General features: G+C 46.8%; 1 protein-coding gene and 1 pseudogene across 1 annotated transcript; both read left to right on the forward strand.

The window, feature by feature from the left end:
* Positions 1-5,042: 5,042 nt before the first annotated feature.
* Positions 5,043-10,885, forward strand: LOC101944783 (pepsin B-like). Its single transcript, XM_005308296.4, has 8 exons — positions 5,043-5,192; positions 5,791-5,908; positions 6,946-7,064; positions 8,015-8,214; positions 8,720-8,842; positions 9,403-9,547; positions 10,159-10,257; positions 10,575-10,885. Exons 1-8 carry the CDS (start codon positions 5,076-5,078, stop codon positions 10,725-10,727), a joined length of 1,074 nt encoding a protein of 357 aa, XP_005308353.2. The 5' UTR covers positions 5,043-5,075; the 3' UTR covers positions 10,728-10,885.
* Positions 10,886-12,265: 1,380 nt separating this feature from the next.
* LOC101953091 (pepsin B-like) lies at positions 12,266-18,180 on the forward strand (annotated as a pseudogene).
* Positions 18,181-22,307: the final 4,127 nt, after the last annotated feature.

Consider the following 22,307-nt stretch of genomic DNA (forward strand, 5'->3'; position numbering starts at 1 on the left):
CTGGCCTCTATATTTGGCACAAGGAAGATCATGAAAAGCTTTTAGATGTAGTCATGTGCCAGGGCAAGGACTGTGAGCTGGGGTACTTTGTTTCAGTTTCCAATGCCCCTCATTTCAGATCCAACTGTTTGCCACCAGGAAGCACCTTGGCCTGTTGTGGTGGCATGCTGAGGAGCATGTGTTGCTATGGCAGAATCTATAGGGAGCAGTGAGTTGGAAACGTCCTTGTCTGAAGGCTAGGAAAGGAAAGTGCTTCATAAACTAGCCAGAGGGCATGAATGTGCCAAAGCAAAACTGAGAGAGAATGCTAATGTTGCCCCAGATTTGTGGGGGAGCTGTGTACCCCAGATTTTGGTCACGCTAATTGCAACCATGTTGTGTGCATTCAGCCAGCATGAATTAATAAAACAGAACACCACATAGTTAAGGGTAATTTGAAGAAGCAGAGCTCCTGGAAGCAAGGTCAAAGTTACCTGTAGGTTTGCAGTTTCTGCTAATTAGAATGGGAGGCGAGGAGAAAAGAGTCAACATATTGAGACTGAAAGAAAATAAGTGGATGAAAACCTTGAATTTGGACGCCTTTGAGAGAGAAGCTTATTATGACTAAGATTGTTAGGAATGTTTGTTGATAAGTAGTTTACTGAAGTTAGGAGAGGTGATGATCCGGTAGAGCAGGGGTTCTCAAACTGGGGGTCAGGACCCTTCAGGGGGTCGTGAGGTTATTACATGGGGGGTCGCGAGCTTCAGCCTCCACCCCAAGCCCCGCTTTGCCTCCAGCATTTATAATGTGTTAAATATATTTTAAAGTGTTTTTAATGTATAAGGGGGATCGCACTCAGAGGTTTGCTTTGTGAAAGGGGTCATCAGTAAAAAAGTTTGAGAGCCACTCACTGTGTGTTTTGTAAAGTTATAAAAAGACTAGATAATAGAGCGTACTTTGGAGCAGTTCTCTGAAGCTATCCTATTAGACTCTTTCCTGACACCTTACTCCCCAGTGAGGAAGCAACCAGCCATCCTCATATTCCAAACCAGTCACATTGAAATAATGTGGCACTGGGCTGTTAGGAAGACGATCCTGTCCTGATAGTGCCCATCACCAGCAGATAAAGAAAGAGATCTTAAGATGGTTAAAGAAAACTTAGTTTGATAGCATCCTGTCAGGCAAGAAATCACTTATCAATGGTTGTGGTTGTGAAACCCTAATTTCTGTATTGTTTTATTTTTATGGCCCCCACTTTTCTATTGTTAATCTGTCTGGTTCTCTAATTGTTTCTGTCTGCCATATAATTAATTTTGCTGGGTATAAGTTAATTAGGATAGTGGGATATAATTGATTAAAGAATTATGTTACAATATCAACAAGGAATCCGGTGGCACCTTGAAGACTAACAGATTTATTTGGGCGTAAGCTTTCGTGGGTAAAAAACCTCACTTCTTCAGATGCATGGAATGAAAATTACAGATGCAGGCATTATATAATGACACATGAAGAGAAGGGAGTTACCTCACAAGTGGAGAACCAGTGTTGACAGGGCCAGTTCAATCAGGGTGGATGTAGTCCTCTCCCAATAATAGATGAGGAGGTGTCAATTCCAGGAGAGGCAAAACTGCTTTTGTAATGAGCCAGCCATTCCCAGTCCCTATTCAAGCCCAAATTATGTATTGTAACATATGTTACAATATATTAGGATTGGTTAGTTAAATTTCAGTAAAATGATTGATTAAGGTATAGCTGAGAATATTACTATATAAACTGGGGTCAAACAGGAAGTGGGGGAAAGGGAAATTGGAATCATGTTTGCCAAGGGGAGGGGAACGGGAATGGGGAACAGGGACACAGGCAAGGCTCTGTGGTGTCAGAGCTGGGAAGGGGGACACGGGGTAAACGCTCTGTGGTGTCAGAACTGGGAAGGGAACACTGGGGAACAGATACTTTCGGTGTATAGAGATAAGCTTGACTGGTGTGAAGGGCTTTGGAATATGCTTGCTTGGAAACTAACCTCAATAAACATCGCATTGTCTGCGCTTCGGACTTCTGGTCTTCTGCTTTCTGTCTATGTGACAAGAACCATGGGAGAGGGTGAAGGGAAAGCCCTCTAACATACCATCTCAGATTCTAGGTAATTATATGGGATGTTCTAAGCCTATTGCTTATGTCTGTGTGTGCATAAATCTAATAAATTATAGTTTTAGATAAGAGCACACTGACTTGTATCAATTTTCATCAGCTGGAAGCGCTGTGTTCCCATTGATTTATTCCTGACACTGACTGGCGTGAAACTATTATGTTACCACTGCTTTGGGTTCTGAAAACCCTGGGTAACGCTATTCCCAATGCACTGCTGCCTGCGCCCCTGTTGCTGTCCGATGTCCCTGAGGCCTCCTTGTATTACATCTGTTCAAACAGAGGATCAGTAAAAAGCTGTTGTCAGGTCATGTGTGATCCAGCAGCCAAGTAGGGGTTAAAAAGGTCCACCTGTGTAGCTACAGGGATATCTTGGAGAGTTCCCGGGGGCCTCACCCTTCCTATTATTTCAAGTGGCAAGAAGAGGAAGGCTTTCACTACACACAGTCAACCGGTGGAGCGCCTTGCCAGAGGATGTTGTAAAGGCCAAGACAATAACAGGGTTAAAAAAAGAACTAGATACGTTTATTGAGGATAGGTCCATCAATGGCTATTAGCCTGGATGGACAGGAATGGTGTCCCTAGCCTCTGTTTGCCAGAAGCTGGGAATGGGCGACAGGGGATGGATCACTTGATGATTCCCTGTTCTGTTCATTCCCTCTGGGGCACCTGGCATTGGCCACTGTCGGACGACAGGATACTTGCTAGTTGTACCTTTGGTCTGACCCAGTAGGGCCATTCTTATGTTCTCACAATGAGCTTTGTCCTGAGATCCTGTGCAGATCTAGGACTGTGGGACTTCTTGGCCCCTGAGTTCATATTACAGAAGATGAGTAGGTGTCAATGACACTTAGGCCTTGGCTACACTTACCCGCTAGTTCGGCGGCTGGCAATCGAACTTCTGGGTTCGACTTATCGCATCTAGTCTGGACGCGATAAGTCGAACCCGGAAGTGCTCGCCGTCGACTGCGGTACTCCAGCTCGGCGAGAGGAGTACCGCGGAGTCGACGGGGGAGCCTGCCTGCCGAGTGTGGACCAAGGTAAGTTCGAACTAAGGTACTTCGAACTTCAGCTACGTTATTCACGTAGCTGAAGTTGCGTACCTTAGTTCGAATTAGGGGGGTAGTGTAGACCTGGCCTTACCTGTGTTGAAGTAACTCCTGAGGAAGTTGGGGCCAGATTGTGATGTCAGACACAGTGTCCTCAGCTGCAATCAGTGGGAGTAGCTTATATCCTGTCCTGGGAAAACAGTTCCACAGAATTCTAATCCCGGGTTTTCCTGCTTCGGGTTTGCTGAGAGATGGTAAAATCCTAGAGATGACAAGGCAGTTAGGAGGTTTCATGTGTTGGAGCAGCTCAAGATTAAGACTGTGGTGGAGCCTACGGTTTACCTTTTCCTGGTCACGTGTTAAAATCACAACACTTTTTCTTCGCTAGATTTTACCTCATTTCAGGGCTTATCTACGTGTTAAATTATTGCACGGCAAGTGAGGGCGTCGATCTACAGTGCATCTTTTTGCCACACAGTAATGGCCACTGCTACAGCGCACAGAAAGTCTCAGGGTACAGCTTGGTGCATTGTGCTTTCAAATAGTAGTATGCCAAGCCACGTTCTCGCACTTTCAGTGTGCCGGAGCAGCGTCTGCGTGGGATGTTACTGCATAGCAAGATGGGGCCTGTAGCGTCACACCCTGGCTGGCTGCACCATAATTTGCCATGTAGACACGCCCTTAATACCATGTGTTAGCTTTTCTAAGGTAAGAACACACCTTTTTCCTAGTGGTGACAAGGCCTTCCAGCACTAAGTGACTTCAGATTAGAGCTGGTTGAAAAGTTTTTGTCGTAAGTTTTTTTTGTTTGTTTGTTTATTTTTTTTAAACAAGCAAATGGCTTTTTAACGAAAATCGAAGCTTGCTCCAAATAAAATTCTGATTTAAAAAAAATTTTTTTTACAAAAGAAAAGGAATGCAAACACTTTACACTGTTTTTTGTTTAAGCTTTTGCTTTTTGATGGAAGGTCAAGAAATTTTGATGCAAATTAAAATTTTTCCCTTTCATTAACATTTTTTGTAGGAAAAAATAAATTTTATATACATTTATACACTTTATATAACTGCCCCTTCATTAGTATTATCAATTTCCATTCAGTCTAAAGAACATTTTCCTTTGTTTTTGAAAAGAATGAAACGGTGTTTGAAGCAAACAGATAATATTCCAGTGTGTTGATTTTTTGATAAGACATTCCTTTGTCAGAAGCAGAAGTTTCCTTCTTATTGGACCTCAATCATTTGATCTTGCTATTGAAGACATTAATTGCTTTATAATCTCAGCACCCAAGAAAAGAAATGAATTTGTAAATACACAGAAGGTGTTGACATTGGATTAGTGCGGTGAGATAGGAAATTGGGTGTCAGCAATTAATGGAACAGGGGGCGGTATCCTGGGGTCAATGCCCATGGTATAAAAATAGGGACTCCATATCACAGACTTCAGCCCACTTTTGCTGTGGTGGCTGACACATTCTGTACACGAGCCGGCTGGTGGAGAAATCGAGCACCATGAAGTGGCTCATTCTGGCCTTGATTTGCCTCCATCTCTCAGAGGGGCTTGTGAGGTGAGTATCCCAGTGCCGGTATTGTAGTGATGAGGACATAGAAGTACCCAGATAGGTAACAGACTGACATCAGCATTTCTGTATTCAATTAAGCCATGCCCTTATCTTTCTTTAGACCTTCTACTATTTCTGTGATATGGGCAAATCTATTTATGCCTCTGCACGGCCTTCCTCACTTTGGGTGGTAAAACATTGACCACTAAGAGGTCTGCAAGATGAGGGAACAGCATCATGTCAGGTGACGGAAGGATGAACGCTTTCCTTGCTGATTTCTGAGTTCTCTTCTTCATTCTGTGCAGAGTCACACTGAGGAAAGGCAAGTCTGTCCGAGAGGTGATGAAGGAGAAGGGAGTGCTAGAGGACTTCCTGAAGAACCACAAAGTTGATCCAGCCAGAAAGTACTACTTCAATAATTACAATGTTGCTGAGGAACCAATAGCCAACTACCTGGATGTGAGTATTAAGGCTCTTTCTCTCTTCCTTGGCTGTTGTTAGCTCTAACTAGCTATTCCTTCTTTATTACCTAACTATGCACATAATTACCTAATGCATTTATGTGCTTGTATGGTCCCATTAGAGTAGTACCTATTTCTTGTTCTTTATGGCGATAAGTCAATAGAAGGTTTTGATCCCGCTTCTCAGACCTTGGAAAACTGTAAGTATTTGTAGAAAAAGCGGCACTGGGTTCTGCTGTTTATTTTCTGCTCTGTTACTCTGCTGTATGTTCTCTGGGACATTTCCAGAGAAAGACGTTAGGACTGTAGTATAGGACTGGGAGTCAGAAATCTGGGGTCTGTTCCTGGCTGTGCTACTGAATTCTGGGTGAGCTTGGGCAAGTCACTTCCCCTCTCCATGACTCCTTTGTCCAGTATGCATCAGGGGAATAATGGTAAACATCTTATCTCACCCCTTGTGAAGCTTAGCTCATTAATGGCACTAAAAACCTTTAGGATCCTCAGCTGGAAGTAGTTAGAGAAGGGCAAAATGTTATTTAAAAATGATGAATAGCGCAAAGGAATCCACCTGCCCACACGTCTTCTCTTTTTTGCAGTCCTTCTACTTTGGACAGATCAGCATTGGAACTCCGCCCCAGAACTTCTTGGTTCTCTTCGACACCGGCTCCTCCAATCTGTGGGTGCCCTCTACGTACTGCCAGAGCCAGGCCTGCAGTGAGTACTGCTCGGCTCCTTAGCGTTCGGTGGGTGCATGTCCTGGGTACATTGTTCCTGAGAAGCATAGTCAAATTCCAACCAGGCAAGAAGAACTGGTCCTCTCAGACAGGCTTTGGGATTGTCATACACCTGTAGCTGCTACTCCCGTTCTGGGGCGCTTCACTAAGCTCTGGCGACAATATGGATCGCTCTTTCCTCATAAAAAGGTACTATGGTATTCTAAAGTTGTCGTCGACAACGTCAGCAGTGATGCTGCAGTGTATTCTGAAGTTCAAGGAGTCACACTGGGAGACTACTACTGCTTTGAATGGCATAACTATTGGCCAGCCTTCAGCTGATGTAAATTGACATAGGTGCATTGATTTCAAAAGAGCGACACTGATTTACAACAGAGGATCTTGCCCAGATTTCTTAGCTACTCTGGTGATGGGTGCAATAGAGATAAGAAGATAGATAATATTGGTGACATAAGCGCTAATCCCAGTGGTTAGTGCAGGGGTCAGGCCTAAAGGTTAGAGGAGAGGGTGGTAGTCAGGAATTGAAGCTCAGGGTCTGAACTGGAGTCAGAGGCCCTGTGCCAGAACGAAGGGTCAGAGAGCCCAAGTTAGGAATCAGAGCTGAAAGTCAGGTTTCCTGGAGCGAGGCAAGGCAGGAGGCACAGGCGCTATCATAGCCGTAGGCAAATGCTTTGAGCAAATGTTTGGCGCTAGTTTGCTGACTCTTCACAGCAACCAGGCAGCCTACCACAGGCCAGCTGCGCTCATTAGGTTGCCCAGAGACTGGCTCTGCAACAGCCCCTGATTCCTGACAGATAGGTACATACAGAAGCCGGACTTTAAAAAATGAGGTGATGCAGTTTGCATTAGTGCTCATCTCTGTTATGCAGAAACCGCTGGGCTAACTCTTGGATCTGTTCTTTCACTCCACGGGAAGTCAGCTGTTGGGAAGGGCTGCCCTGTCAGGCTACTCAGTCACCAGGTGGATGGGAGGCGGTCAAATCCAAGAGAGTCACCATGATCTTGTTTTGAATCCAGCCAATCATGCCAGGTTCAACCCCAACCAGTCATCCACCTTTTCCAACGATGGACAGACCTACACCCTGAGCTACGGGAGTGGCAGCCTGACTGTGCTTTTGGGTTACGACACGGTGACAGTAAGTGAAATACGCACCGCCCTATCCTGCATCATCGTTCACACAGTCCAAGACCAGAAGGCACCATCGCGATCATGGAGTCTGACTTCCTGTATAACACAGCCCATCGCACTTCCCCAAAATATTTCTTAGAGCAGATCTTTTAGAAAAACAGTCCATCTTGATATCAAAATTGCCAGTAATGGAGAATCCACCACAATCCTTGGTAACTTGTTCCAATGGTTAATTACCCTCGTGGTTAAAAATGTATGCCTTATTTCCAGTCTGAATTTGTCTATCTTCAATTTCCAGTCATTTGACCTTCCTCTGTTAGCTTGAAGAGTCCATCATTAAACATTTGTTCCCGTGGAGATACTTTTAGGGTGTAATCAAGGCACCCCTTAACTTTCTCTTTAAGCTAAACAGATGGAGCTCTTTGAGTCTATCACTATAAGGCATGTTTTTTAATCCATTTGAGCGGCATCTCTAAAATCATCAGACTGCATTAGTATTAAAAACAGCAGAGATCACTGATAAAACTTTTCTCTAAAATATGTGACACGTTGCTCTAGTTTTACTGCATGGGACTTGGGGACATTTATCTAAGGGCCCTTTATGAGCTAAATGAATCCATGATTGGATTCCATTGGTTTCAGTGTTATGACACCAGGGATGAATTTGTTCCTGTACATTTGATTTTTATGTTGTTGATTGGACCCTGTTAATACAGGACATAATAAGGGCTTGTGTACATGAGAAACTTGCACCAGTTTTAACTTAAGGTGTGAATTTAAACCGATTTAGTTAAATCCGTGCAAACCCCAGTGTCGACAGTCCTATGTCCGTTTAAGAGTGGCTTATTTGGGTATAGCTGAATTGATCAGAAACATAAGAGGGCACAGTCATCTGATTTCGTTACCGTAATTTTGTGTAAAATTCCAGGTTAGAGCAATTGTTTTCTTCCCTGCTAGGTCCAGAATATTGCCATCACCAATCAGGAATTTGGCCTGAGTGAAGATGAACCTACCAGCCCCTTCTACTATGCTCATTTCGATGGGATTTTGGGAATGGCTTATCCTGCCATGGCAGTAGGGGGCTCCTATACACCTATGCAGGAGATGTTGAAGCAGGGCCTGCTTACTGAACCCATCTTCAGTTTCTATTTCTCCCGGTAAGATCTCTCTCAGTACCCCTCTCTCTGTCTCTATTACCACATATAACACTATTTTCCCATTTCTCTTTCACATTGTATCTGTCTATATCTATCTATCTATATCATATAGCAACTCACCCACCCACTTTATCTGACTCTATTTATCTATACATCACCCACCCACCCACTGCTCTGTCTCTTCACCCATTGGGTGACAGGGGATGGGTCACTTGATAATTACCTGTTTTGTTCATTCTCTCTGAAGCATCTGGCATTGGCCACTGTTGGAAGATAGGATACTGGGCTAGATGGAACTTTGGTCTGACCCAGTATGGCCATTCTTATGTCCTGTCTGTCTACTACCATAAGTACCCCTCTGTTTATTTTCTCTCTGTCTAACCATTGACCCCCCCCCCCCACACACACCATCCCACCTCCCATCCACATATATGTTACAGCTCCTGCTCCATCGGAAGGTAGTTTGTGTAACTTATGTCTGACGTGTAACCATGTGTGTTTCCAGCCAACCAACATATAATTATGGAGGAGAAATCATCTTTGGAGGCATTGACACCCAGCTGTTCTCTGGCCAGATTACATGGGCACCCGTGACCCAAGAGGTTTACTGGCAGATTGGTATTCAGGAGTAAGTTCTGTTTGCAACCTCTCCCCTCCTCCCCCCCTTTATTAACATAGGCAGGAGCCTTTCCTCCTTATGGTCTGTAGGGAGCCTTTCTGGCTGTAATTAGTGGAGTCAGTTGCCCTGTGTCAACTCAAACTCTCCATGGAGGAGGATGAATTCGGATCAGGTCTGGATTTCAGGCACCCTTAAAAGGAGTTTGGATCCAGATTTTTGGTTCTAGTAATAAAAGCTCCTAACCTAGGTTTCTATTCTGCAAACCAATTTGAACTTTAAACACGGGAGGAAATCCCATTCATGTTAATGGGACTTAAGCGTTTACTTAAAGTGAGGCGTATGCTTAAGTGCTTTGATGAACAGAGATGGGCTTAAGCTTGTACTAAGAGTTAAGCATGTGCTTCTGTGCTTTGCTGAATCGGGGCCAGGGACAATGCTTGGCTGTATAGAATAAGGGTCCTAGGGCTGCCGGTTATTGTGTATCCAAAACCGGGTCTCATCCTGCATCAGAGGCAGTTCCTTTTGCTGACAAGTTGCTATAATGAGGTTTCTTGTATTTCCCTCCTTAGGTTCGCTATCGGACAGCAGGCGACTGGCTGGTGCAGTCAAGGCTGCCAGGGCATTGTGGACACCGGGACGTTTCTGCTCACCATCCCACAGCAGTACATGGGGGACTTCCTGCAGGCTGTGGGTGCTCAGGAATCCAATGGAGAGGTAGGAGCAACAGGTGTCTTGCCGTTCTGCCGACGACATCTGTGAGGGATTTTGCAATGCCTGACACGAGGAATTTGAGACACAAGAAGATGAGAATGATGGGCTTTTGGGTGATCAGGCAAGGGTTCCTAGAGGAGCTCAGGGACAGAGTCTTAAAGCTGGTGATGGCACTAATTACATCTGGGGAACAGGAAGTCTCTCCTGAGGTTGGGGAGAGAGCTCCTGATCTCCCGTTCCCCGATGTAGATCAGAAGTAACTCTACCGACATCTGTGGGCCAGACCCAGTTGGTGTAAAACAGCACAGCTGAGTAATGCTGATTTACCCCAGTTGAGGAGCTGGCCCAGTGTAAAATCAGCAGGAGATCTGAAGCCAGCGTGGTGAACGTAACCTTGCTGCTGTTCGTTCCCATGCAAGGCAGGGGAGCGTGCGTGGAGCTGGGGAAGCTGCTGCCCATGGGAGGGCGGAGTGCAGCAGGGCGGTTTCTCCCCTCTATTGGATAGAAGGGTCAATACCTGGTAGTGCTACTCGCCTCTATTGGAGGTCCTGTAAGGGCAGCTTCTGCTCTCGATTGTCACAGTTGTAACCTTCATTTGTCTTTCGTTTCCACAGTACGTGGTGAACTGCAACAATGTCCAGAACATGCCGACCATCACCTTCGTCATTAGCGGATCCCAGTTCCCACTGCCCCCCTCTGCCTATGTCTTCAACGTATGTATTATTTTAACAGCGTAAAACACTTTTATCTCACCGAGACAGTGACCCAGCAGGGAGTCAGAGTTTCTGTGCAAATGCAGAGACCTTTCTCCTGCACTGCAGCTCTGTTTGCCTGTCTTTCCTACCAGCGCTCTAAATAACAGGGTGGTTGCATTCCAACACTGTGAGCTTGTAGGGCCTGCTGCCGCTCCCATCAGTCACTGCAAAGCTGCCACTAATTCTGCTGGGCCTTCCGTGGCTAGCCTACATAGCCCTCTGCCTAGTCAAACAACAGCCCTGATGCAACCTCTCTCTGTTTTTCCTCCTGATAGAATAATGGCTACTGCTCTGTTGGGGTTGAGCCCACATACCTGCCTTCCCAGAATGGGCAGCCCCTCTGGATCCTGGGAGACGTCTTCCTCAAGGAATATTATTCTGTCTATGACATGTCCAATAACAGAGTGGGCTTTGCCCCATCAGCCTAGACAAGCAGTTCATCAACCTGAACCGGACGAAGCCTTTCCCCTTCCTCTTTTCCGCTGGACACTGACGGAATCAGACTAAGTTCATATGGACAGATTGCATCCTTCTTAATGTGCCTTCCGTAGCTTTTCTTTGGCTTGCATGCAGCAATCAGTGCTCTCCAAATGTATCGTTACAAATAAACTGCAGTGAATCCAATGGTCTTGTGTTGTCTTTGGAGTTTGTTGAGTGAAGGTTGAGCCCAGCTGTCTATTTGTGGGTCCTGCAACCTTATGATGGCGCACACACTACTCACTGGGACACAGAGCAGCAAATTAACCTCTTCGGGTCTGTCTACACTGCTGTAAAACCCCTGCAGTACCGAGTCTCCGAGCCCAGCTCCGCTGACGTGGGCTGGGACTGCAGGGCTACAAATCACAGTGTAGAGGTTCTGGCTTGGACTCTGAGACCCTCCCCACTCGTGGGGTCTCAGAGCCTGGGCTCCAGCCTGAGCCTGAACATCTACACTGCCATTTTTAGCTCCGCAGCCTGAGCCCCGCAAGCCCGAATCAGCTGAGCCAGGCCAGCTGTGGCCATGCCCTGGGTTTTTTATTGCCATGTAAACGTACCCTCTGTTATCCACTCTGGGCCAGACTTTTGAAAGAGCTGGGCACTTAGGGTATGTCTACACTTCAATGTAAGCCTGGGCTCAGACCCAGACTTGAGCCCAAACCCCTTTCTGTCTACACACAAATCCTATCATGAACTTTCCTATTATAAATCAACCTCTGTGGTCTATGAGGGCCTGCTTCCGGACAGTTATAGCAACCTGCTTCTGGACTGGCAAGGCTGCCCCCTTGCATGTATTGTTACACTGGAGGGTTAGGCCAAGCTGCTCACAAAGTTCCGTATGCAAGTTCTGGACCCGCTGCTGGTCAGCATGACAATGTGATCGCACCAGTCTATGCTTGTGGCCCTGCTCCAGAAGGGCCGGTCTGCATAGGGGGTGTCAGCGGCTATACCGGCTGTATTGAGCCTCATCAGCCGCTTCACATCTGCAATGTCTGTGTCCTCCTGATCCATCTATAAAGTCTGCCTTTGGTGGGTCAGGAAACGCCATCAAAATGTCCACCAGTAAGTCATGGAAGCTCTGCCCGTTTCCTGACACAGGAGTGAAAGCGCAAGCCACAGAAGCTCTTCAAAAGGCGCCGCCTCCATGTTGCTGGCACCGGTAGATGGGAGCACACAGACCAAAATGGTGGCTCTGCAGGCTGTCTTAGTGGACTGTTCAAACTTCCTGTAACATGCTGGGTGGACAGGCAAGATTTCCCACTCTACACCACGGTCAAAGGACTAGAGTAGCCACATTTCAGTAGGGTGCTGGGGAGTCCAGGGAATGGTTGATTTGATTCGCGTTTGCGTGCTGCAGTGTGGGCACCGGAGCCCCAGGGTTGCACCCAGATTAGAAAATTCTTAACATAGGGTTAACCATCAGTAGTTCCCAAACTGGGGTTCACGAAATATTACTGGGGGTTCTCGGGGGGGGGGGGGGGAATCCCTAATGGCGGTCAGAGCTGTCCCTAAGCAGATCAAAGCAAGCATATCTATCACACTGAGGAGATTGAAACTTCAAGACTCCTTATAAGAAATGGAAAGGGAGGTGGATATTTTTTGCTGTTTTTAAAATGAAATAGGCAGCTAGTATTGTTTTTAAAATTATTATGAAGAACAAGTTTAAGCTTTGTTGTAACGTGCGTTGTTTGCCTGGACTGCTCAAGACCTGAATGCTTGTGTAGGAGGAACTCTGAGCAACTCTGAGTTGGCTTCTTAAATACCTTCATGGTCACAGGTTGTTAAAGTTTGGGAACCACTGGTGTAGATGCTCAAGGCTGGAGTTTTTAAGCCAAGGTGAGCTGATTTGAATCCCACTAACCTTGGGCTTACATTGCAGTGTAGACAGACCCATGAAAACAATGGAGAATTCCGCCTATATTCCTATTGGAAACCAAATTTCCGAATTCTCTTTCTTTGCACAGCTGTGATGGAGAGGCTGATAGTTACCTAGCTTACACAGGGGGCTGGGGAAGCTTCATTCACTGATATTTGTAATATACTTTGAGATTCTCAGATGGGAGAGGGCGTAACAAAATGTGGTTGTGGTGAAGGAGGGAAGGGCCCTCTGTGTTTCTTACCCATGTATAGTACTCACATGCTGTAACACTGCATGGACATCCTGAGGCTCTGGTTCTGTTCCTAGCCAAGACTATCCTAACCAGTGGAGTGGTACGTGGTGCCCCTGCCTTCTCATAGCCGCACCTCTGCAGATTTAGTTTTGCCTGAGACTCGTTACTGTTTCACACGTTGCCAGTGCAGAACCTAATACGGAAACACAAGCTCAGCCTTAAAGAAGTGATGGACTAAAACAGGGGTGGCCAACCTATGGCTCCGGAGCTGCGTGGGGCTCTTCAGAGGTTAATATGCGGCTCCTTGCACAGGCGCTGACTCCGGAGCTGGAGCTACAGATGCCAACTTTCCAATGTGCCGGGAGGTGCTCACTGCTCAACCCCCTGCTTTGCCCCAGGCCCTTCCCCCACTCCACCCCTTTCTCCAAGGCCCCTGCCCCTTCCCCCGAGCCTGCCATGTCCTCCCTCCTCCCCCTCCCCCACAGAGCCTCCTGCGCATGCGAAACAGCTGATTGCGGGAGGCGCTGACTAGCGGGGCTGCCGGCGGGTGGGAGACATTGGGAGCAGGGTGGGGGAGCGGATGGGGGGCTGCTGACGTATTACTGTGGCTCTTTGGCAATGTACATTGGTAAATTGTGGCTCCTTCTGAGGCTCAGGTTGGCCACCCCTGGACTAGAAGAAACCATGAGCAGCAGCTGTGCAAACCCTGCGTCCATTGAAGTCTGTGGGAGTGCCGCCATTGACTTCAATGCGCTCAGGATTCGGAGGTGCAGTGCAGACAGACAAAAGCAGACAGCACTGATGAGCTGTTGGATGGCTGAGGATTCAGGACAGAGGAAGGTTCTGTTATGTGATGAAGCTGGTGGGGAGCTGGCTACTAAAATGTCGTCATTTACCAGTGGATGGACGAGACAACTCCCTCAGCCATGAATGCAGCATTAGCTAATTGGCCTTTGGGCACCAGTGAAAAGGGGCGTCTGGCCTGGAAAGCAAGAGAGAGATTAGATACTACAGAATACAACATGGTTGAGTCTGTGTCCAAAGCATGTCATCACTTACTGCACTACTAGAAGGTGCTCAGACACTATAACGATGGGCATGGGATAAGAACTTCTATAGAAAAGAAATTCCTAGAAGGCTTTTCTGCTATTATGTTCCCTTCAATGTGTGTGGGGTCCATTGGATGCGACCTAAAAATCAGGATGGTTTAATTCCAGGGCACTTTCATAAGGTGAAGGATTTTCCCTAGAGACCTTGTTGTCATTATCATTACTTAATATATTGATATTACAGTAGCATTTAGAGGGCTGAATTGAAACTGAGGCTTATTGTGCTAGATGCTGTACAGATATATAAGGTACGGGGCAGCAAATTAACCCCTCTGAAGCAAAGAGAGAACACGCCCCTGGTCTGACATTTTGATAGGAGCTTTCTCTATGCTGAGCAGCAGTTTGGATCGCAATCATTTGACCTCACTATCTTAGAAACATAAGCCTGGCTTAATTTGCTTAAGCTACATTGAAATAAAGCTAACTGTATATCGAAACAAGAGCATTCACCGAGGGGTTTGCAGTCGTTTAATTAATTGGTTGTAAAAGCTTTTTAAGTTAAACTAGTGCAACTTTTTCATGGAGCCAAGCTCTGACTTAATCAGAGCGTGGGTCAGTTAGGAATAATCTTAGCTACGCTGACCATTACTAGGCATAAGTTCCACAGCTATACAGATGCCCCCCGACTTATGCAATCGTTCCGTTCTGGAAAGCCTTGCGTAACTTGAATTTTGTGCAAGTCGGAAACGTATACCCATATGTTACGCAAAAATTTCTGCAACTTGAAAATCCTTTTTCCATAAGTGCGAATTTGTGTAAGTCAGGTCTTGCGTAACCTGGGGAGCGTCTGTATATATAAAAACAACAAGGAGTCTGGTGGCACCTTAAAGACTAACAGATTTAGTCTTTAAGGTGCCACCAGACTCCTTGTTGTTTTTGTAGATACAGACTAACACGGCTACCCCCTGATACTTGTATATATAAAGATATAGATATTCATTTGCTGTTTTTCATCTATAGAGTGGCCTTGAATTTTCTTCTCTGAGGCAGTGGTCTCCACTAACTCCCGCCCCAGATCAAGAATATGCAGCTGTTAAGAAAAGCAGCAGATCGGCATCTAACCTTTGTGAGATGCTTCATCTCATTTTTTTGAGCATCACTTACCCTTAATAATGAGACAGTCATTTGATTAAGTTACCATCATTTTGTGTAAAATTCTAGTTGGGAGCAATTATTTTCTGCCCCTCTAGGTCCAGAACATTGTTCTCAAACACCAGGCATTTGGTCTGAATGAGGATGAGCCTCCCAACCCGTTCTGCTATTCTTATTTCAATGGGATTTGGGGAATGGTTTATTCTGGCTTAGTGATAGCAGGACACAACACAGTTATGCAGGAGATGGTACAAAGCAGGGCCAGCTTACTGAACCCATCTACAATTTCCATTTCTCCCGGTAAGATCTCTGTCTCTCTTGCTATAATTCTCCATATCACCAAATGTTGCTTGTCTGTCTTTGTGTCTGTCCATCCCTCACACACATCCATCAACTAAACCTCCATCTCCATGTCTTTTATGTTCCCTGCCTCACAGAAGGGTAGCTGCTGTGCATCTGATCCTTGTCTGATATCTGTTACCATTCGTGTTTCCTGCCAGCCAATGTATAATTATGGAGGGGACATCATGGTTGGAGGCGTTGACCCTCAGCTGTTCCCTGGTCAGATTACATGGACATCCGTTACTGGCAGTTCAGTATTAAGGAGTAAGTCCTGTTGGCAAACCCCTGTTATCAATGTGGGCATAAACTTTTCCTTCTTATTGTCCGTGGGGAGCCTCTTCAGATGTCATCAGTGGAGTCAGTGCCCTGTGTCAACTCATCCTCTCTGGGCAGGAGGCAGAACAAAGGAAGAAACATCTGTGCCGTCCTCAAGATAAAATGGAGGGATTACTGCTTAAAGAGAGGTCTGAACTTGGCCCAGGTGATCTTGGCATCGGGATCTGGATTTCAGACACTCTCAAAAGGTGCTTGGAGCCAGTAATGATAAAAGCTTCTATCCTAGACCCCAGTTCCACAAAGTTCTTCAGCATGTCCTAGACATTAAATACAAGAAAGACCTTAAAGTTAGCTGCATGCTTTGATGAATAGAGAGGGAGATAAGCATGCACTGAAAGTTAAGCGAGTGCTTCTGTCCTTGGCTGAATCAGGGCCAGTGACAGTGCTTGGCTCTATAGAATATGGGTCTCTGAACTGCAGGTTATCGAGTATCAGAAGCCTTGTGCTCTTGGCTCAGCCTGCATCAGAGACATTCTCGTGGCTGACAGACGTGTACAGTGAAATCTCTTGGGCTTCCCTCCTTAGGTTCACTATTGGACAGCAGGCGACTGGCTGGTGCAGCCAAGGCTGGCAGGTGGCTATTGTAGACACCAGGACGTTTCTGCTCACCGTCCCAGAGCAGTACATGGGGGACTTCCTGGAGGCTGTAGGTGCTCAGCAGAACAACCAGGATGTAGGTGTTATGAGTGCTTTGCACAGATGCTGAGGATGTCCTCTGAGGGTTTTTGCAATGCATGATACAAGGACTCCAAGACCATAAAGCTGGGCTGTGGTGTGTTCAGGCAAAGATTCCTAGAGGACAGGGCCAGCTCCAGGCACCAGCCGACCAAGCACGTGCTTGGAGCGGCACCTTGTAAGGGGCGGCCAATCTTGGGGTGGCAGGGGGCGCTCGGGGGTATGTGTGTGTGTGTTTTGTTTGTTTGCTTGTTCTGTTTTGGCGGGGCGGCGCTTGGGGGTATGTGTGTGTGTGTATATATATATATATATATATATTTTTGGTTTGGCAGGGCAGCACTCGAGGGTTTTTTTGTTGTTTTTGTTTCGGCGGGGTAGGGTGGTGCTCGGGGGGGTTGTTTCGGCGGTGCAGCGTGGCGCTCGGGGGGGAGTTGTTTCGGCGGGGCGGCAAGGTGCTCGGGGGGAGTTGTTTGGGCGGCACTCGGGGGGGTTGTTTCAGCGGGGCGGCAAGGTGCTCGGGGCGGTTGTTTTGGCGGCGCTCGGGGGGTTGTTTCAGCGGGGCGGCAAGGTGCTCGGGGCAGTTGTTTTGGCGGCGCTCGGGGGGTTGTTTCAGCGAGGCGGCAAGGTGCTCGGGGCGGTTGTTTCGGCGGCGCTCGGGGGGAGTTGTTTCAGCGGGGCGGCACGGCGCTCAGGGGAGAGTTATTACGGTGGGGCGGCGCTCTTTTTTTTTTTTTTGCTTGGGGTGGGAAAAAAGTTAGAGCCAGCCCTGCTAGAGGAGCCCAGGAGCTGGAGGCTTAAAGCTGTTAACAGCATTAACTACATTTGCAAGTAAGTGCAGCAAGTCCTTCCCTGAGTTTAAATTTGAAGAGAGAGATCCTGACCTCCCTTATATCGCTGTAAATCAAAAATAAATCTACTGAAGCCTGGGGGGCCTATCACTGACTGGTGTACATCGATGTAGCTCTGCTGAAGCCAGAGGAGTTATGTTGACTAACCTCAGCTGGCCCAGTGTAAAATCAGCAGGAGATCTGAAGCAGGATTGGTGAACGTAACCTTGCTGCTGTTCCCGTGCTAGGTAGGGGACAAGGGAGCATGTGTGAGGCTGAAGAAGCTGCTGCCCGTGTGATGGCAGAGTGCAGCAGGGTGGTTTCTCCCCTTTGTTGGATAGAAGCATCGATACCTGGAAGTGCCAATCTCCTCTGTTGGTAGGCACTGCAAGGGCGTCCTCTGCTCTCATTTGTTACAGACTTAAACCCTCTGTCTCTTTGCTTCCAGAGAACATGGTTGACTGCAGCAATGTCCAGAACGTGCCGACCATCACCTTCCTCATTAATGGATCCCAGTTCCCTCTGCTCTCCTGAGTTTCGGTGCAGATTCAGAGACCTATCCCCCATGTTGCAGCTCTGTTAGACTGTCCTTTCTAACAGCACTCTAAATGATGGGGTTAGTCTTCTAGCAATGTGACGTTCTAGGAACCTGCTCCTGCTCCTATCAAAGCCACTTAAATCTCCCAGTGTGTGTGCCAGAGCTTCAGGGTTTAGGCTACGTAGTCAAACCACAGCACTGAAGCTGCCTCTGTCTGTTTTCTCTCTTACAGAAACCTGGCCGAGGTTGAGATCACTTACTTGCCTTCTCAGAACAGACGACCTCTTTGGATCCTGGGTGATGTCCTTCTCAAGGAATACTCTTCTGTCTATGACATGGCCACCAACAGGGTGGGCTTTGCCCCATCAGCCTAGACAAACCAGGAGTCAGCTGGACAGGACCATGACATTCCCTCTCCTGTCTAAATCTTCTCTCCTGGATGCTGATGGAATCATACTAAGTTTATATGGACAGAGTGTATCATTCTAAATGTATCACGGGTCCTGTGTGAACCTGCCTTCTGCTTTTGTATATTAATCAGTGCTTTCTAAATCTATGGTTGGAAGAAAACGGCAATGAGTCAAATTGTCTCTTGTCGTCTTTGGCGTTTTGTTGAGTAAAGATTTAGCACAGCTGTTTATTTGTGGGTCTCGCAGCCTTCTTATTGCACACAAACTAGTCAGAGGGTATAAAGCAGCAAGTTAATCCCTCTGTCGTATGTTTCTAGTCAGACTTTCAAAATAGCCGAGACCTCAGTAGCTTCTGAGTGAGAACAGTGGAAAATCCTCACTATGTTCCTGTTGGGAATCATGGGTACTACTCTGTGCTGAGCACTTGTAAAACTCCTGCCATTTCATTTAGGTGCTTAAATGGGAACAGAGCTTTATGGAAAATATGGTCCTTCCTAGTCCACTTTTAATTTTAAGGGCCACACTTTCCAAAACAGCCTCTGAAATGGCGCTAGCAGATTTCCAGGTGTATGTTTTTACATGGACAAATATCAGGTTGGAGCCTTAGCTAGCGTAAATCAACCGAACTGCATTGACTTCAGTGGAGCTGTGGCACTTTGCACCAGCTGAGGATCTGGCCCTTGCATCTTTGCACACAAACCGGATTGGGGAAGGGGAAACCTTGTGGTTGAGGCACAAGACTGGGGCTCGGGACAATTGGGCTGTAGTTCCCTGATCTGCTGCAGACTCCCTGTGTGACCACTTGAGATCACATCTTAAACCTGCTGAATACCTTGAATTCACATCGAATTCAATGGGAGTTGCAGGTGCTCAGCACCTTTCAGGATTTGACCCATTACTTATCAGGGCTTCATTTTCCCTACTGTAAAACAGGGATAACACTGACTGACCTCATGGGGGATTGAGAGACTTAAATTAGTTAATGTTTGTAGAGTGCATTGAGATTATCAGCTGGAAGGCAGCTGAAAAAATGTCAACTGTTACGGTGTGACTGCTCCGATCAGGGCGCAACATACAGAACTGTTTGATTTTCATGTGTAAATGCCTTTTGCACACACAAGTCCAGGTGTTTGCATGCGCGCGCACAAAAACTTAGAGGTGAAAATGTACGATACAATTTTAGGGGTTGTTTGAAGGTCTTTTGAAAAACTCCATCCTGAACAGTTGCTCTCAGTTCCAGATGAGCCTGAATTGGGGGAAGCGATGTGGAGTGGAAAGTTCTAACCCACCCAAACTTTGGGACAAGTTGGTTTTGGTTCTGAACTGCTAGCCTCACTCTATGACTCCTCTTCAGTCCTCATATTCTATCTCTTTATTACTAACATAGACTCACAGGGTCGGGCGAATGGCTTTACGATCCCTGTCCGACCTGGTGCATCAGCTGCAAGCAGCTTGCAGGCTAATTTGGTAGTTACTACAGCAGAGAGGAAACAGAGTGAGCCATCATATACACCATTTAGCATTATCATGGAAATCCTCAGCAACCCGTCCACATGGAAAGATGCCTAATTTAGGAGGTGTTGGGTGTGCAGACAGAGAAGTGACATGAACATCCCTTTATTGTCTTAAGACCTCAGTGCTTTTCAGGACACAAACATCAAGTCCTATGCATTCAGGGTGGGATTTTCCAAGGAGTCTAAAGAGGCTAGATGTCCAAACCCCAGTGAAAGCCAGTAAGATCTGGGCTCCTAATTCCATTACACTCCTTTGAAAATTCCAGCCTCAGCAGCTGGCTGTATTCACCTAAACTGGGCTAAAGATTGCTCAGGGTCCAGCAGGATAAGGAAAATGAGTTCTGTCTTCAAATACTAACTCTGAAAAGTTAACTTTAAAGACCCATGGGGGAGAGTGAAGGTTCTATTAATATTTTGCACAGACAGCGGCCTTTCATCTTTGGATCTCGATGGTGAGATAATTTCCCCTCTTCCCTGCAAGGAGGTAAATAGTTTACAGTGGGCAAAACTGTGGCACAGAACGTGGAATTGATTTGCCTGAGATTACACTGTGAATCAGTGACAAAATGGGGAACAGAACCCAGGTGTCCTCCTATCCCTTCTGCTACTTCAGAGTGTGACATGAGTGTAACTGAAGGCTGGCTTTGGCTCACTGATCACACTCCTTTGAGAGATGTATCATGGGCTAAAGGCACCAGGAACAGCCTAACTGTTTATTATGCATAACTTGTGATTGTTATTACCATATTCTGGAAGGTTTGATCTCACACTACTATAGTGGGGTTTCCTATGTGATACAATTACAGACAGATTCAGTATTTCTCATTCCCCTGACCCCTTCCACATTCAGCCACTCACCAACTCTTTTTGGATGTGTTCCCAGAATCCTTTGCACTGATTCCCATGCCTAATCAACGGAGGTAGCTGGGGCATCAGGAGAAGATGGTTTAAGAGATGCTCTTGAGGTCTGAGCAGGACCCAGTTGCAGCTAATAGGGCAAACCTGTTTCAGGAATGGAGCTGGTTCATGAACTCCCCAGGTGAGCAAATATTGTACTTCTTTCTCTTCTCTCACCTTCTCTTCTCTTGACCATACTGAAGAAGTGTGTTAGGAGGTGAGCCCGAGGGCTGAATTCCCTTCAGCTGAGTTAATTTATCACTGGTCACCTACACTGAGCAGGGGAACCTGCAAGTCCTCAATCTGTCCCCGGAGCGACTGCCTTGGCAATCCTCATAGGCTCATGGAAATAACTTAAGCCATTTCTATTTTTCAATATTTGGAGAGTGCTCAGGTACTATAGTGATGGAGACCATCTTGGGGAAGAGATGCAAGCCAGCTCTTTAACATAAACCTATTGAAATTCAGTGGGTGGACTGGAGCTAGATGAATTTAGCTTAGCAATAAGGTGCACATGTTTAAATGAGGGTTAAATTAACCACTGGGACAATTTATCTAAGGCTGTGGTGGGCTCTCCAGCACTTGAAGGTTTTAAATCAAGCCTGGATGTCTTTCTAAAAGATGCACTATAGCTCAAACAGAAGTCATGGGCTTGAGGCAGGACTTATTGGGTGACAGTCTATGGCTTGGGTTATGGTGGAGGTCAAACTAGATGCTCATCATGATCCCTTCTAGCCTTAAAAATCTGACCATATAAGCACTAATGCAGGTAGACAGGCAGACTGAGAGGGCAAATGAAAGGGGACACGAAGAAAAAAGAGGGGAGGCTGAAATGAAAATAGTAAGTTACCACTTTTCTATGCCTCAGGACGCAGAGGTTTGTTGGACCCCGTAGACTCCATACCTGGTGTTTTCTGTTTCATGAGTGCCCAAAAAACCTTCTTGGATTTTTCTGAAGCAAAACATACCTGGTAAGTTGAGGTGAACCTTTGCCATTGTTTATTCAGTTTGTGACTGATAAGATTTGTCCACGTACTCACTCCAAGGAAAATTATCTGTCCGCTCCCGTTGAATAGCAGGGGACTGATAAGCACAATTTCCAAAACTGCCTTTAATAAATTAACGTGGATTAAAATGTGTTAGTGGAACGCCAACAAGCCCCAGTCATTGGCAGGCAGGATTGAACCTGGGGCCTCTAGAGCAGGCGTCGGCAACCTCTGGCACGCGGCTCGCCGGGGTAAGCCCTCTGGCAGACCGGGCCAGTTTGTTTACCTGCTGCGTCGGCAGGTTCGGCTGATCATGGCTCCCACTGGCCGCGGTTCGCCGCTCCAGGCCAATGTGGGGGCTGCGGGAAGCAGCGGGGGCGAGGGATGTGCAGGCCGCGGCTTCCCACCGGCCCCATTGGCCTGGAGCGGCGAACCGCGGCCAGTGGGAGCCGTGATCAGCTGAATCTGCCGACGCGGCAGGTAAACAAACTGGCCCGGCCCGCCAGGTGCTTACCCTGGTGAGCCGCGTGCCAGAGGTTTCCGACCCCTGCTCTAGAGCTTAGTGCATGAGCCTCTACGGCCTGAGCTAAAGGCTGTTAGCGCAGGCTGTAGAGTAAACTCATTTTACCTCTCTCTCTTATGTGGTCTCAATGCCATATGATGGGACAGAACACCACACCCAGAAGGTGTGTTG

Source organism: Chrysemys picta, chromosome 4, assembly GCF_011386835.1.
Source record: "Chrysemys picta bellii isolate R12L10 chromosome 4, ASM1138683v2, whole genome shotgun sequence".
Taxonomy (NCBI): Eukaryota; Metazoa; Chordata; order Testudines; family Emydidae; genus Chrysemys; species Chrysemys picta.

What these genes read in the sequence shown, in the direction of transcription:
- LOC101944783 (XM_005308296.4), top strand. Translation starts at nt 5,076, where the DNA reads ATGAAGGAGAAGGGAGTGCTAGAGGACTTCCTGAAGAACCACAAAGTT. An exon ending in CAATAGCCAACTACCTGGAT is followed by an intron (nt 5,193 to 5,790) that starts GTGAGTATTAAG and finishes TCTTTTTTGCAG; the next exon opens with TCCTTCTACTTTGGACAGAT. An exon ending in CTCAGGAATCCAATGGAGAG is followed by an intron (nt 9,548 to 10,158) that starts GTAGGAGCAACA and finishes TCGTTTCCACAG; the next exon opens with TACGTGGTGAACTGCAACAA.